At 35.7% G+C, this 16,666-nt stretch overlaps 2 protein-coding genes and 1 non-coding gene across 6 annotated transcripts in view; 2 read left to right on the top strand and 1 right to left on the bottom strand.

The window, feature by feature from the left end:
* Nucleotides 1-4,101, top strand: part of Ankle2 (ankyrin repeat and LEM domain-containing protein 2) — a 33,040-nt gene extending 28,939 nt beyond the window's left edge. Inside the window, exons 10-14 of one of the 2 annotated variants that reach the window (XM_076125766.1) lie at nt 273-394; nt 873-1,015; nt 1,539-1,670; nt 2,155-2,353; nt 2,739-4,101. In XM_076125766.1, coding sequence (XP_075981881.1) covers nt 273-394; nt 873-1,015; nt 1,539-1,670; nt 2,155-2,353; nt 2,739-2,831 — 689 coding nt within the window. In that variant the 3' untranslated portion in view covers nt 2,832-4,101. The remainder of the gene's footprint in view (nt 1-272; nt 395-872; nt 1,016-1,538; nt 1,671-2,154; nt 2,354-2,738) is intronic. The other variant, XM_076125767.1, reaches the window with a different exon arrangement.
* A 153-nt stretch (nt 4,102-4,254) lies between these two features.
* Nucleotides 4,255-14,991, bottom strand: LOC142980410 (uncharacterized). Of its 3 annotated transcripts, none has more exons than XM_076125764.1 (17): nt 14,617-14,991; nt 14,265-14,359; nt 13,728-13,881; nt 13,248-13,379; nt 12,677-12,867; nt 12,084-12,176; nt 11,494-11,616; nt 10,452-10,613; nt 9,589-10,068; nt 8,743-8,901; nt 8,183-8,316; nt 7,646-7,813; nt 7,149-7,243; nt 6,704-6,785; nt 6,317-6,421; nt 5,820-6,028; nt 4,255-5,405 (listed from the first exon to the last, which is right to left on the bottom strand). In XM_076125764.1, exons 1-17 carry the CDS (start codon nt 14,801-14,803, stop codon nt 4,339-4,341), a joined length of 3,636 nt encoding a protein of 1,211 aa, XP_075981879.1. In that variant the 5' UTR covers nt 14,804-14,991; the 3' UTR covers nt 4,255-4,338. The 3 variants fall into 3 exon arrangements, with proteins under 3 accessions (XP_075981879.1, XP_075981878.1, XP_075981880.1); XM_076125763.1 differs by having other exon boundaries at nt 8,183-8,319; nt 14,617-14,988; XM_076125765.1 differs by lacking the exon at nt 12,084-12,176 and having other exon boundaries at nt 8,183-8,319; nt 14,617-14,985.
* Nucleotides 14,992-15,825: 834 nt separating this feature from the next.
* On the top strand, nt 15,826-15,898 carry TRNAR-UCU (transfer RNA arginine (anticodon UCU)). Its single transcript has one exon. It is a non-coding gene; the product is annotated as a tRNA-Arg (tRNA).
* The last annotated feature ends 768 nt before the right edge of the window (nt 15,899-16,666 follow it).

Genomic DNA, 16,666 nt, shown 5'->3' on the forward strand with positions numbered 1-16,666 from the left:
ATAAATTTAACTTAATCATTAACGTATTAAAAGGGTTTCACCGCTTCAACATTTCAAAATAATATAATTGTTGGCAAACTCATGTGTCCACATTGGGCACTGAAGTTTTCTGCTAAAATTAGCAATATAAATACAAGCCACCTTTGGATGCGTCATAACCAATCTAATTAAGAGTCGAAATGGTCGCCATGTCTGAAATCGGTCGGAGAGATCATCCACATTATTTTAAATGTTATCGAATTATAATAAAATTGTAAACTAATTGTTCTTAGGTGATGGTAAGCTACAGCACACCGAGGCGGAGAGCGTGGTGAGCAACAACTCTCCGGCGGGCGACAGCGCAGCCACGCTGTACACCGTCGATGTTGCCAAGTGTCATGTCGTACAGCCTGAGGTAAATACTATAACATTAATATAGCTTATTTATAATTTTTTTTGTACTTAAGAGCATTGCACTTGCATCGTGGGAAGCCTTAGGTATACTAATTATAGACATAGTAGCTACAATGTAAAATAGAAAATAATTTAAATATTATTAAATTTAAAAACGTGCTGACATACTCGTAGGAAATAGACTTGGTCATTTCAATCTAGATTATTTTTTGTCTTATATAAATTGTTTACACACATGCTTTAACTATATATTATTATAATACACTACTAAAAGTTTGTTCAGTCAGTATTAGAGCCAATAATTTATTTTTAACAGCTTTTCTTTCCTACTAAACTATTTTACTCATGTATATTTTTCTTAGACTTACAAAATGCTTATTTCTTTCTTTATAACTTTACTGCAATACTTATTCACTTGCAAAGCTACCGCTGCACCTACTAACAGTATAATTGACCTTCCCTCACTTGCCTCCTCCCAGCAGATATCGGAGGACGACTCGGCGGGCTCCAGCCACTCCGACGACGAGACGTACCTCACCGCCTCCGAGTACTCTGAGAAAGATGACGTCGATGAAATGAGCGAGGCCTGCGATAGAGCTGTTGTTGAACCGTTTATTTATGGGTGAGTTGCTAGAACTACTCTGTTATGAGTTGTACTTAAGCTTGTGTTAAAAAGCAGTAAGAAGCCTTACTTCATACTATAGATGAGTAACCCCCGGTTTCTGAGTACGGTTAGCGGTAGTTTATCTATTCGATAACGTTTTTTGTTGTCTCATACAAAAAACGTTATTGAATAGATAAACTACCGCTAAATGTACCTCAGAAACCGGGGGTAAGTCTATCTTCCATTCCACTTCAAAGGCAAAACTACTGCATCAATTTTCTTAAATTTTTGTGTGATGATAGTTGAAAACCCGGAGTCCAAACTAGCACTATTTATTATGCGCAACGGTCAGCTAGTTTTAAAATATATTAATCATTATCACTACGGCCAATAAATGTGTTTTATGTGATTAATTTTATATCGAAATTTTATATCGAACAAACTTACTCCGAGAAATACCACAGTAATTTTGGCACCAACACTTCTCATACTAGTGCAAAGTAAATGATTTGACTGAAACGAATTGTTTCTTTAACAACAGTGAGGAGCCAACAAAGATGGATCGACTAGTGTTCGACGCACTGCGGGACCAGAGTATCTCACCCGAGAGTTATCCCAACGTGTACCGCTGGCGGCACAGCATTGCGCTCTACACTCCACAACAAAGAGACAGGTATTGAAACAAACACCTTTTGCTGTAACATATATTATGTGTAATGTATTTTTATGCCTATACTCTATATTAATATTAAAAAGAGAAAAGATTTGTATGTTTTTAACGAATTAGCTCAAAAAGTACTATATCGTTGATATAAATTGTTTTACCATTTGAATGCTTACATTATCATTGAATCATATCGGCATCCTATTTTGATACAAAAAAAAAGTACACCCATGCAAAGCCAGGTCGTGTCGCTATTAAGTAATATTTCCTAAAATTAAAAATCAAATACCGATGAGTATTGACGATATAGGTCCTACGACTGAACTATCGCTAAATTGAAAATAACGAAGTCCGTATAATACGACGTTGACTTAACAGGGGTTAATTTTGATATTAGAATTTCATCCTTTAGAATAGGTACATTTCTTTGTCATCTAAATATATTTATATCACCTAAAATGTACCAAACTAAACCGCATTTATCTCCCATCAGCTGGCAGCCAGTACAGACGCCAGCGGTGGACGACACAACGTCAACGATCAGCGGGTTCTGGTGCGCGAACACGAGCGTGACCTCCAGCCCGTGCGCGGCCACGTGCAGCCCCGCGCCCTACAGCCCGGCGGCACGGCTCGCGGCGCGGTGCTCCACGCCTAATAAAGATTCTAGAGATGACCGGGGAGTTCCGCTACAGGTAACCATCATTTAAAAACCGTTGATTCCATGTACTTCGCATTCAATTGAACACTATGTTACCCACGCGGTTCCGCACAAATACTAAAGCATGAAATATTATCATATCAACATGTGCCTATGAAAATAGGTTTTGCACTTTAACCGTGAAGCATAACAGATATTATATTAACTTTCGCTATGGACTGAGTGAAATGCCCGTGTGATGAAAGGCAACTACTAGGAAAATAAGACTTAACAATTAATATTCGCACTGTTATTATTGGATTGCATCTATCACTAACTAAAACAAGTTGAGTTTGTGTCGACACCGCCTATTATCACAACGCCGCAAGCAAAAGAAATGGTCTTTGAGTTAAATACTAATATAAGAATTTTATTCCCAGGTGTCGACGTGGTTGCGTGTGACAGGTCCCAACTCTCCCCGCTCCGCGCTGGCTTCCAAGAGCGTCAACCACAATGTGAGCTTCGGCTTCTGATCAGCCATCCAGTTCCAATCCTCGCACACTCACACATCACATTACTGCCTAAACACTTAACACTAACGAGCGTGATTGTTGGACATACATTTAGTTAAATAGTAAGACATTTTTGACATAATAAATAAATAATTATTCAGAAGCAGAAAATATCCAAGATATAATAGTTTATGATCTATTTAAAATATTATATTTTTTGTTCAAAGTTAAAATCTAAAACAAAAATATATCAGCTAAATACGCTTGCAACTTGACATTTTATTTGTAAAAATATGGTGACATTGTCCAATATTCACAGCTCTTTTTGACTCTGATTATAAATTAGTATAATTTTATTATTGAATATAATTCGATATTGATAGTAATTGAATGTTTTAGTTTTATTATTAGATTTTCAATTGGAATATGTTTATATAATTTGTATGATTCGCGTTATAGATTGGCGTAGTACTTTAGTTAATAGTCGATTGATTAGCTAAAAGATTTTAAATCTATACACATTTTCTCTCACGGAATGTTTAAAAAGGTGATATTTCTATACTATTAAAAAGTATTGAGGGCGTTTTGAACTTAAATAATAAGATGACACGGTCCAAGCGCTTTTAAACAGAAAAATGGTGGATACACTTTTGTGATGTTTATAATATTTAACATCCTACATAGCCTATGGATTTCACACAAATGAAAGACTTTAAAGTGCTCCTTACATTGCAGGGCAGTGGCTGAGCCTATATTTTGATGTTAGGGACGAAATATTCTCATATTTAAAAGTAATAATTAAATATAGCTCTCAAATGAACTCTTTATTGTTGAGTTTAACATCTTACTTTCTATTAACTAGAAAGATAATATATTCAATGTGTAAAGGTTCTGTTGGCAGCTGAAATCTCATATTATTCGACAGAGTAGATACATTAGACTTTATTATATTACACGTACAATATTTTGTTACTCACTCTATGTATTTCTAAAAGAGATTCTAATAGTCGCAAACAGGAGATATATAAATTAAGTTGTAGTGTCCCCAAATGTAATAATTTGGCTTATTTGATGTCATTTATGTATTTTAAATGTTAATTGTTCTAATTATTTTCAATATTTGTCCTGTGTTGTACGACAATAATGTTGTTTCATGGTTTAGCATTTATATTATACGTATAGATAGGTTGCGAAACTCTGTATGCCAAAAGCTGTGAGTTGTTGATATTAACGAATGTTTGTACTTTTATATTTGAAACGAGAAATTGTAAAATAAAAAGTATGTTTTATATGATATATGTTTTAATTCACATAGACGGTAGACAAATATATTATGAATGGTTCTGTACAAGTGCATTTTATTTCTTACTCTGTTTATCACATTGAAAAACTTTGGCAGCAAAGATAGAGCGTAAAACATATATATTAATTATTTTAAACAAAAATTTCATCACCTTCAAATTAAATAAAATGATAACGGAACTAAATAAATATTCTATCCAGCGTTAACTGATACATAATAAACTTATTAATCCCAAAAGTTATCATCTTCAGATGTTTTCACTAAGGACAGCGGTGAGTTCTCCATTTCAGAACGACTATTGTAATTATCTACATCGCCGGAGAAATCGTCTGTATAGCATTCTTTCTTCTCGAAGTCACTGACGGAATGTTCTAGAACATCTTTAGACATTTCTAGCGGAATAACGGTACTTGATTTTTGGTCATCAGTGTCTGCGTGGAATATTGCGTCGAGAACATCATTTCTGGTCAAATGGGCTTCCTGTTCTGGGGAAGAACTTCTCTTGCTTCGCTCAACGGGCGTCAATCTCACCTCAATATCTGAGTTCTCTATTCCTTTAGGTCCATTGTCTTTAGGGCTCACGATCATAGTCATTTGAGCAGATATATTGATAGGGCTATTGTTCCTTGATAGTATTACTTCTCTAGTAGCCGTACTATTCTGTATAACAAGCACTAGGTCCTGTTCGTCCACTTTTACTTCTTGCACACTCTCAACTTCAACTTTAAGCAGGTTTTGTTCTTCAACACTGGAATCGTCTTTAGTCAATGTCGGGGAAAGTACTTTAGCTAATGCAGGCTCGACATTTTCATCAGATAAATTGTACATTTTAGTAATATTCTGTTTTAGTATTTCCAGTTCGGAGGTTTTGCTGTGATGATGTCTTTTTAGTCTCGGTGATCCTGGCGTGGAATCTTCGAACTTAGTTATTTCACGTTCGCTTGTTTTAATTTCTAATTGTTTCGGTGATGCCGAGTCATCGTCGACGATTTCCCTGTTCGAATAATACAGTTTTCTAAACTCAATTAATGGAGTTTCTAGATAATTATCGTTCGTTTCTACATTGTATTCTTTCACTTGAGAGTACACTTCAGGTATTGGTTTAACGTTATCCACAGTGGTTTTGTTCTTAAAGTGCGTTTCTCCCAAGTCGAACTTAGTTTGGTACTCTCGTAGGTACTTGTCGAAGTCGTTTCGTATATATTTCTCATAGTCTGTCAAAGGCGCTTCTAATTCGCTTCTAGTGTTTTCTAGTTTTTGTAGTGATTGACTGCTGTTTTTCAGTTTGTTATCTGAAAAGTGACTCATTATCAAATCCTTGTTAGAAATTATACACCTTAAATATTAATTTTGGTGACAGTGAAAAGGTTTGTTATCTATTATGTAAAGTACAATGATATAACCGGAACAAACTGCCAATGAAAAGAAAAAAGAGGAAATAATCTAGAAATGAACACTCAAAACGGTTAAAAAAAATCTTCAAGCAAGAATATAAGTTACTCTAAGGGAAACTGAAAAGTAAATGATCCTATTGCTTGATTTTCTTAGATTTCCTTACTTTCACATGAAAAAATCTCAATTTATTTATGGCATGACGATTAGTGTATTTAAATACGTTTACTTTTAAAATAGTAGATCAGCTGTACAGTAAAACCAAATAGAATAACAAAGTACATAAAAATATTGCAACAATTTAAAACACTCACCCACACTAACTACATTAGTGACAGTATCATCTTTATGTAAAACCGTGTTGTTTCTCTCGAGTCGTAACTGGGACTGTTTGCGCCTAAAGTCCAAGTACGACTTCTCCACAGCTTCAGCCTCTATCTCCAGCTTGCGGAGACGCAGCTTCGCTTCACGTAGCACTGACGTGGGGCTCTTCTCGCGGGCTGCTATTGATGTGTCTTTTATACTGAAATGAGAAACAGTTTCAGACGTTTGTGCATACATTTACGCATAAAGCATGATCTGCGACTTTATCCTTGTGGGAAAAAAATATCCTATGTGTTACAAAATACAATTTATAAAGTATTTGTGTACTAAATTTAATCAAAATTCGTCCAGTACTTTTGGCGTGATTGACTAAAAAACATCTTCCAAGCATCAAAACATCCGAAGTTACGCATTTATTAGGATTCTTTGTGTAATTGAAAAAGTTCAACAGATTAAGTTATGTCAGTGAGATTGTATAATAACATACTTGCGTAGCTTCTCTTTAGCCTCTCTCAATACGGATTTGGGACTTTTCTCTCTTTTTTTGTTTATCTCCAAAGTCGCTGGTTTTGAACGATGTTTACTTTTGTCACTGAAATCACAAAAAGTCATATATTATAATAATAATCAACCTTATCATGTGACTCTTAATTACACTTTAATAACTTAATCACAACCTATGTTTTGAAAAACGACGGAAAAATATTATCACTAGCTTATGTCCGCGACTTCGCCAGCTTATCTTCACGGTATATTAGGAACCTATCATTATTATCAAATTACATTGCAACAGACATGGTTATTAATTAACAAATCAAGCAAGCAAAAGCCTGGGTATAAATAATATTATACAAATAATATTTGAATCTCTTACCGAACAGCATGAGTGCAAGTGGTAGGTTGTGATGAACAAGACGCTTGTTGAACGGTAGTTACTGCGGTCTGACCACTGCTGCCTGAAAATAATTAACAACAACTGTTACATCTCTAGAATTATAATCCGCCTTTTAGAGCGCATTGACCTTATTTTTCATATTGCTTTTTAAATCGAACAAGAATCATTAAAATTGGTCCACCCAGTAAAAAAATATGAGGTAACAAACAGAAAAATAAACATACAGTCGAATTGAGAACCTCTCCCTTTTTTGAAGTCGTTTAAAAAACGAGACAAGGGCACGACTTCGCAAATATACAACTTATCAATTTGAAGTTTCTTATACAGATATCAATATCTGATCCTTTTTACAGTCATTTCAATAATCTACCATTGGATTAGTTTAGACAAAAGTAACAAATCACAATAATATTGTTAATAGTACCAGGTTTCTCTCTATGTGGAGACGGTGTTCGTTTGCTGACTCCTGCGTGCGGGAACGTGCGACCACGTAGGGCACGCCACTGGCTCAACAGTTGTCTGCAACAGCACATTTAAATAAAATCAAATTATTATTCCTTTCTAAGTACCTACACTTTCTTGTTTTATTTCAGATTTCAAGTTTTTAAGTACCTATCGGATGTCAGAAAAAAAATAGGTTATTTGTATTTGTATCTCGCAATTCCACAATCCTACATAGCTAAATTTATTAATCGTGAATTGAATAGGTCAAATACTACATTCAACAACTTCCTTGTCATTTATACTGTATAAGTCTACTGCTGGGCAAGGGTCTCCTCGAAATGAGTTAAGCCTTGAGTCCACAACACTGGCCAAGTGAGGGTTGGGAACTTTTCATACCATCCAGAATTGTTCTAAAGCACTCTCAGACATGGAAGGTTGCATCACGATATTTTCCTCCACCGTGAAATACATGTTTACCTCCTGCTAGTGGGATGTCGCTCCCTGTCCCGGAGCACTCCGACGAACGGTATACTGTCGCCGGGCACCAGGATGCGAGGCTGTGCGTCACTGAACATGCTGAGCTCCTCGCCCGCACCCTTCCGCCATCCCACACTTACTGTGTTGGCCGACACGCTTGTGTTCATGCTGTCAACAAATTTCGACAAGTTTCATAGTAAATTGTTTGGTCTCTACACACTTTATCTATCCTGACGGAAAAAGATGGTTTTATATATGTGAGTAATTAAATTATTTTTTTAATCAATTCTCTCATTATAAATAGAATTGCGTGAGATTAGAACTAACAGCATTACGTGCTATTCAAAACGCAGAAGTACCATTTATTATATTATGCATTTTATTTTCTTTTACCTTTTTGCCTGCCTGTTTTTTTTTGTCTACATGGAAAGTCTCATTGTATTTCCAGTGAAGTTCAGTCCGTTTTTTCATCTTTACAACGTTTCACGTCTGTAATTATTGGTAAAGTAGTAATGTGATAAGTAGTGATATAGTTACCTGTGCAGGAAGTACTGCGGGTGGAAGGTGGTGTGCGTGGCCACTGCGGCCGAGGAGCGCGCGGCCACGTGTGCGGGGGCCGTGTGTGGCCGCGACTGGCACACGCACCCGCCCACACACAGCTGCTGGGACTCCTGCTACAAATAATTAACAATCATATTTACTTTAAAATAATTAAATACTTTCTTCATTTTGCATAGTAAATTGTTGTTTTGGAGTCAAAGTTATTCAAACTGTTTTGCTAGCTGATGTTTTTTGTCAAAAATCAATGCTGACTTTTATCTTCCCCTAAGATAACCCTCGAGAAATAACTAAGATCTAATGCCAAAAGCGGCCACACCTAAAATTATTGAAACGACATAATTTAAAGATCTAACCTAAGCACATAATAAATACCTAAAAATTAACAAAACTCATTTGTATAATATCTTCATTACCGTGATTGTCCCACCGTAGGGCAAGTGCTCCTTCCAAACGAGAAAGTGGATTAGAACTTAGGCTTATGTCCATCACGCTGGATTTACGCTTTTCTAAGAATGTAAATTATAAATGCTACATACCTGTCTCGCCATGGCCTTGAGCCTGGCGTTCTCATCTCGGAGCGTGTCGACAAGTTCCCGCGCGTGCTCACACAGCGGTCGCGCGTTGTCGCCCGCCTCGCTCGACGATGAACGACTGCGGGACCGCGACTGTTCGCGGTATATCTCGTCTAGGTTCGACTGGAAATACATTTATAATAATGTCCTCCTAGCCGATATACGGCTACGGCGGTCAGTTACATTGAAACTGGCCATCTGTGCAGGACTTTTTTTATAGTGTCCAAGTGTGTGCACAATACACAGGTACACTCTCTATTCCATCACTCTCATAGTATGGTGGGACGGACAACCGACACGACCAGTGAGAGGTCAGGCGCAGGACCGACGGCTTTACGTGCTCTCCGAGGCACGGAACATTATAATATTGTATCACATTTATAATATTGTAGCTTTTGCGTACGAAATCTGTAACGTCTTCGAGACTTATCGAGTTTCGAGTGTATAGAAAATATAAATGTGTTATATTAAATCGCAAATGGTTAGCAGTCATGATAGTAAAAAACAATCGTATTGTTAACCATTTGCGACACGTATGTCAGACCTTACAAATGAAATTAAATTATTTTATCTTTTCACGATAAAAAAATAAGTGTAGGTACTAGGTATCACAACTGTCTGGATGCTAAACTTTATTTTTTGCTGTAGTTCATTACAATGCCTTCTAATTTAAATTAATTGATGCATCAAATTGTATAAACGTCAAGGATAGGGCGAAGTGGAGGAAAGGTGTAAGGAAGGCTGACCCCACAACCATATGGGACGAATAGCCAGGAAGAGAGAGAGAGATGCATCAAATTGTATACTTACTGGACAAAAATTAACATTCTTCTTCTTAAAATCATTAACGACCTGATTCTTCAACCTATCATCGAAGTCTTCCTTAGACTTCTCCACATTGGGACTGTTATTCAGCGCGGCTTGGAATCGTGACGTCACATTACTCAATTCAGTAATAGTCCCCCTCTCTATCACACACTTGGGAGTCATTTTAGACGACTCTAAGTACTTCTTTAACAAAGCCAACTCATTTCGTAATAAGTCGTAATGAGAATGTAGTTCTTCACTGTCCATATTCTGTATCTTAAGTACTTTTGTTGAAGAGTTTTCAGTTTTTTTCATACTTTCGAGTTCGTTTCTCTCCTTGTTGATGTTTTCTCTCTCTTTCTTCATAGAAGCGAGGTGTCCTTCGAGTATGACTAGTTCCTGTGAGATCTGCGAGCGCATCTCTTCGCCGCGTTTCTTTAATACTTCTTCCGCTTCTGCTAGTTGACTTTTTAGACTGTCTTCCTGTGAAGCAAGTTAAATAATAGTTTTAAATACAACACATTATTATTATAAAGGAACTACCTAAGATAAACCGTATCTAAGCTATATAAATAGAAAATAAAGGAAACATTTACTTTTTTTTAATAATTAAGTGTACCATTTCAAAGATCCGAAATCCTTAAGCATCATTAAAAAACAATGCTGGGGGATATCTTGCCTTGAGTCATCCAAAAATGGTTGGTTGAAATCTTCGCAATGGCTCTCCACAATGGCTTAGCGTTGGATATATCAATATCTCAGCAGACTATTGTTACCAAGAGACTGCTGAGATGTAATGACATATTGGCAGAGTGTATTGTTACCTAGGCAAAGTATATAATTACCCTGCCAGAGTGTATCGTTACCTTAGCAGTGAGTCGGTCAGTCTCAGCGCGCACGTCCCGCATGGCCCGCGTGAGGTGCAGGTGCTGGTCGCGCAGCGCGCTCGCTAAACCCCACAGGAACTGCTTCTTCTGCGCCACGCCACGCTCCAGAGCTAGGGAGCGGGCCTTGAAAGACTCCTCCAACTAACAACAAATAAATCATTTAACACAAATGCCTAAGCATATGGCCTTCGATAGAAAAGGAATTGGGAGTTAATATAGAATCAAATTGACGAAACATATACAGACTGTCCCAAAAGTCAACGTCCAAACAAAAACCTGACTATAAATAAGAAAAATCTAAGATTAATAATAAAAAAATGATCTGATTTTCTGCAGTGATTTCATTCAGTAGTTTTGCTAAATTGTCTTGGAATACTATAAGGGTTTACTTTATTCAGTACCAATGAACGGTACATTACTGTGGGTGTTTTGTTTTTCAACAATTCAATTTTAATTTTATTGATTCCAAAATACTATTATTGAGTTAGGTGGCCCACGCCGATACCACTGCGTCGGGAGGTCGTGGTTCGATTCCCACACGGAGCAATTATTTGTGCGATACACAAATAATTGTTTTGGGTTTGGTTGTGCTTTGTGTCCGTTGTTTGTATGTTTGTAAAAGTCCCCGCGACACAAGAGCAATTCTTAGTGCAGTAGTTGTCTTTTTTAAACAAGTAAACAAGAACAAGTAAACAAGTTTTCAGTCAATTCATCTTCAATATTTTATCAATCACTAGCTGACCCGCGCAACTTCGCTTGCGTCACATAAGAGAGTCATAATTTTCCCCGACTTTGTAACATTTTTCACTGGTACTCTGCTCCTACTGGTCGTAGCGTAATGATATATAGCCTATAGCCTTCCTCAATAAATGGGCTATCAAACACTGAAAGATTTTTTTTAAATCGGACCAGTAGTTCCTGAGATTAGCGCGTTCAAACAAACAAACAAACAAACAAACAAACGAACAAACATACAAACAAAGAAACAAACTCTTCAGCTTTATAATATTAGTATAGATACCTCATCTCGTTGTTTCTGCAACTGCAACGCGTGACTCGCCATAGACCGCTTCACTCGCTTCTCTTCTTCCACTTTCACCATCTCTACTTCAGTCTCGTACACCGACTTTAATTGCTGAAACATCTGAAAACCACACACATTACTGAAGCTAATACGTACACTAAACGTATACGTGCACGTTAACGTCCGTATAGACAACGCTTGAACTAAATTCTTCAGTTTACGATGATAATACTCGCGTTTGATACATGGCAAACTATAATCAAGGATAATTAAAAAATGAACCTCTGACTAATTTAAGTACGAATCTATTTTCTGTGGTTTTGCGAATGATTTTCAAACAACAATTCACGTCAACAATGAAATCGACCTCAACTTATTTCGCGAATGCTGATAACTGTAAAGCATCTTGTACATTACACATTTAATATACAAATAATTAACACTTAAAACATCAATTAATTTACAGACGACTAATTCTCGCAAAACACCACAATAAAATGTTGCTAAGAACTTAAAATACAAAGCATTGAGGTGAGAAATAAAACCACACACTGCAAACTATTCTAAATGAGAAATAAGTAAAGGACCTCGTCAATGAGACTGCGTTCCAAAACACCAATATTCTTCATCAAATTCTCCACATTAAATGTATTATTTGTATTAGAGTTAGATGTAAAGTTCTGAAATAAAACCATATTCAAAATAGTATACGATTATTCTACTTATAAGAACCACCTGCTTAGTTTATGCTCCAATGCCTACAGCTGTTTGTGGTGTTTGTTTGTTTTATAGTTGCTATGGTAACAGGGACAAAGCATGGTCAATCAATAGTCAACAAGTGCTTTCTTGTAAATGTAAACCAAACATGTCATAAGAACCAATGTCCAGCTTTTCTCCTATAAAAATATTATTATACCTACTGGTTCTTCTAACAATCATGACAATAAGCTTAACTTTTCTACCCAATACTAATAACGGTAAAGCCTGATCTTATTATCGTCCGAGTGGTGCATGCCACAAACATGTATGGGGGAGCCCAATTGTATTTAATCCAGGACTGCATTTTACGTCCATTTTATCTATGTTTGATAAACTCCATAAGAACACATCACACAACATACCTTCTTAGTACTACATCTAGTTCTATAAACTAACTTAATTTGAAACTATAACAAGTTACCTTATACAATCCTTTCTTTTTCTTGTTATATTTTTCTTTGAGCTTGGCCATGCGTCGCTGGCAGGTCTTGCAGAAGGCGAGGTGCTTGCACTTGTCGATGCCGCACGGGTTTTGATGACTCTTACCCTCCCTGTTCTCGATTGTATCGGAGCTCCCAGCACTTATTGAGAGGTTTTCTTCTGATGACACTGCTGTGATAACAATATAAAACTTAAAACAGTCTCAATGTTTAGTGGATACAGCACAACAAAATAACAAATTTATATAGGTTGATGAATTCATTATTTGTGATCGAATGTAAGACTAACTCATACGAAGTCTCCATACCAATGTACACTTATCAACTAATTACGAAATATCCAACTACCATACATGCAATTGAAAGGAGACTAGAGGCCCTAATTTAATTCACATATAGACAATCAGTATCTAATTATCTAGTCTAGTAGAGAGTTTTACTTCTTCATCAAATAAACATAGTAATATATTCTATGTAGTTTGGATGATGACCAAGGTCTTCAACAAAGACCACTCTGTCCCCATCCTTTCCCCGAGATTTCATATGACTTACCATTGTCAGCATCAACAGTTTCCTTCTGATACAGAGGCACACACTTCAATATGCACAGCAGTAGTGAAGACTGTTGATCTTGACTGTACATTTGTATTATTTTGGATGCATGCACTGAGTCGCATTGAATACCTGGAACAAACAATATATTACAAAAAATCCGTAACTGCATAATCCTTGCAGGAGCCATACAATAATAGCAGAACTTCATTTACAGTGATGTTCAAGGGGCAGTTCAACTCAATTAAAATATAGGAATGCTATTGTTGTATTAAGGAATCATTGTTAATTATGTCTACAATTTGGCTCATATAATATCCAATCTTACAGTGACAACTACAATACTAGATACTCTACTAATGAAAAACTACTCTACATAATGAAAAAGATTTGTACAACACAAAGTTATATAAAGTATAAATTTTCAGTATACTGGTCTGTTTTAGATTTAAAATAACAAGCAACATAAATGTATCTTACCCAAATAATTAAGTATAGACCACACATCATTGTCTTTGAAGCGGAACTCAGCTTTATCCTCATAGGTTTTCTCCATCAAGGACTTAGCGAAACCAAATACCATATTAGCCAGGGGTATCTCTGACACAAACACTGATAAACTGTAGCTGAACTCCTGAAAAAGTATTCATGATTTCGTAACTTCATAAAGTACTGAAACTACATAATGGTACTGACTTAATACAGTCTGCTTCAGAGTGTTTTGTGAATTTGATCCTATGAAATAGACATCTAAAATGGTAGTTATTGTGGTCTAAATGTATTATGATCATTGATAATATCTTAATAACTCCCAGGTTAGAAACATCTTTAGCTCCAAAATATCTTATAAGCTGCCACCGAACTGCAGCTTTGGATCTGCCACTGACTATAACTTATGTTCTAGAACAAGACTTCACCAATGTTCACTGAGGCACATAATGTCAGTCATTTTGATGTTACACTTAAATTAAATAGAAATATAAGCAATAAAATGAAAGGTTTATGTATAGTAATTACCAAGCGCAATAAGTATTCAGCAATCAGAATATTGAGTGCTTGAAAAGTGAGCTCTAATCGCTGTCTAAAGTTCTTCTGGCACACGGGCGGATCACCTAAAAAAAATTAATAAAAATATATGAAACTTAACGAGGACCAAGTACAAAAAAATAGAACAAGAATAAAAAAGAAAACAGAATATTGCGAAAGAATGAACGAAATTAATAAAAGTAAATGGTAACTATATCAAGTTTCCCGCCTCTGAAACAGGAAGCCTGGCTGGAACGGAGTGGAGCCGGCGACGGACGACTGACGAACTCGTCAACAAGAAACAAAAACAATAATTTCATTACAATTTATTTGTGATTCTTACCTGTTTGTGCGCTTCTTAGTACGTTGACAATATGACCGCGTAGGTAAGCTCGTAAATCATTGAGTATACCGTTTTTCTCAAACAATTCGTAAATAAATTTTTGAAAATTTTCTACAGACTCTGTGTTTACAACATTTGGAACTCCGGCAAGAGATTGCGTACATTCTTGAGTGACACCACTTTCCATTTTGTTATTTTAATGATTTTTATTAATATTATTTAAAACTTATCCTTACATGGTATTTTTATTAGGATTATTTGAATAGTTCACTAGAAATTTCAAACTTCCCAAAACACAATTTTTTGACATTTGTTGTTTTGTTGACATTTCCGGTGTCCGCTTGTCGGCCAAAAAAGTTCTTATTACGATTTCGTACCTTATCTGTATAAATAGAATAATCAAATAATATAAATAATCCATATGCTTATAACAAAAAAAGATGGATGGTAAATATTTATTCAGGGACAACATATTTAATACTTAATGTGTGGACGTTTTTAAGTTGTTACCTGTATTATCTGTGTATTAACGCACACTTGTGTGAGTTCTGTGATATTTAGATGTACCGTAAAACGGGGTGAATAGAATTCGCGGGGTGAATAGAAAAAAAATCAGGAAAGTTTTCAAGCCCAATGTTTGAGTACTCCTCGTTTAAGAATTTTGTTCAAATTTGAAATGATTACACGTCGATATTACTTCTCTGCGGTGTCATAATTGTTTAAATGTTTAAATTGATATTTATACCCAAAAAATTGCTTCAAAGTCAACCGTCCTCGAATGCCTTAATGGTCCATACATTTTTTTCAAAACTTTGGATTTAAAGTGGAATTTCTTTTCTAATGAGTTGTTTGGAGTGTTTATCTCTTTAGGTGTATATTTATCTATAAAGATACAATATTGTTAACTGAAAAAACGTTTTAAAACACAATTTTTCCATTCACCCCTTTGGTCGTTTCGATTCACCCCTATCGCTGGGTGAATAGAAATTGACCATTTTTTAAATGAAATATCGTAAAACTATGCATATTTTTGGACAAATATGGTTTTAACTCTTTCTTCATGGCGCCGGACATGATATAAAACAACCTGACAATAAAAATAACAAGTTATTCGCTACAAATTTTTAGGACAAAGTTGAAAATTGTTTCTATTCACCCCGTTTTACGGTATTGTGAATGTGTTTGTTTATTTGGCAGTACCTATCATCAGTCCCTGTGGCGCAGAGGATAGCGCGTTGGACTTCTAATCCAAAGGTCGTGGGTTCGATCCCCACCAGGGATGCATTCTCTCTTTTTGTGGTTTAATTATTATTTTTGAGTTTCATTTTTTCATTATTCGGTATTATTTGCTTAGTATACTTAACATAACTTCCAATAACTTGTTTTTTGGTATTTTTTAAGCACTTCAGTAAATATTTTGTTCGTCAGCATTAAACTTTCATTTAAACAGGTAAACTATTAGAAAGAATAAGTATGTGCCTAGTTAAAACAAGTTTCTTAGGTATATAAAAAATTGCATTCCCAACCCAAGTTATTCAATGTCTCTTACAATAACAACTCGCAGTGCCGCACGTCAATTATGTCGATCCAAGATTTAAGTGAGAGCTTTGTCCAAGGTAGATCTTTCACTAAGAAAGTAATTTTTGGGGCTGGTTAGCTCAAGCTGTCTTTTGCTAATGAAAAACACTAGATAGAGAGTGTTAGGTATAAGTTATCTCCGCGATTATTACGTTCCTGCTTGAGTTGGTCTTGTATTCAAAGATAAAATTAGAGTTAGAACTGATTTCAACTGACACTTTAACTTAATTAGCTTTAGCTACAAGAAGCCATGCTAGTCTCTATATTTTTTGGATGAACCGCATCGAAACAATCAATTATCTTTTTATTTACGAAGTATTTTTCAGAAATGTTCGTCAATTTTGATAACAGTGACATCTATCTTTAGTTATTAAAAGTGGATGAATGTAAACGTTTAAGATTAAATTATAATAATAATATGTGTACAATTAGTGAAAATGAAATAATTGAATATCAAATACAATAAAGTTAG

This window comes from Anticarsia gemmatalis, chromosome 18 (genome assembly GCF_050436995.1).
Source record: "Anticarsia gemmatalis isolate Benzon Research Colony breed Stoneville strain chromosome 18, ilAntGemm2 primary, whole genome shotgun sequence".
In the NCBI taxonomy this organism is placed as follows: Eukaryota; Metazoa; Arthropoda; class Insecta; order Lepidoptera; family Erebidae; genus Anticarsia; species Anticarsia gemmatalis.

Coding starts and splice junctions, on each gene's coding strand:
- LOC142980410 (XM_076125763.1), bottom strand. CDS start 14,803: ATGGAAAGTGGTGTCACTCAAGAATGTACGCAATCTCTTGCCGGAGTT. Junction 10,069..10,451: donor CTGACCGACTCACTGCTAAG/GTAACGATACAC, acceptor CTTGCTTCACAG/GAAGACAGTCTAAAAAGTCA. Junction 8,902..9,588: donor AGAATGTTAATTTTTGTCCA/GTAAGTATACAA, acceptor ATGTATTTCCAG/TCGAACCTAGACGAGATATA.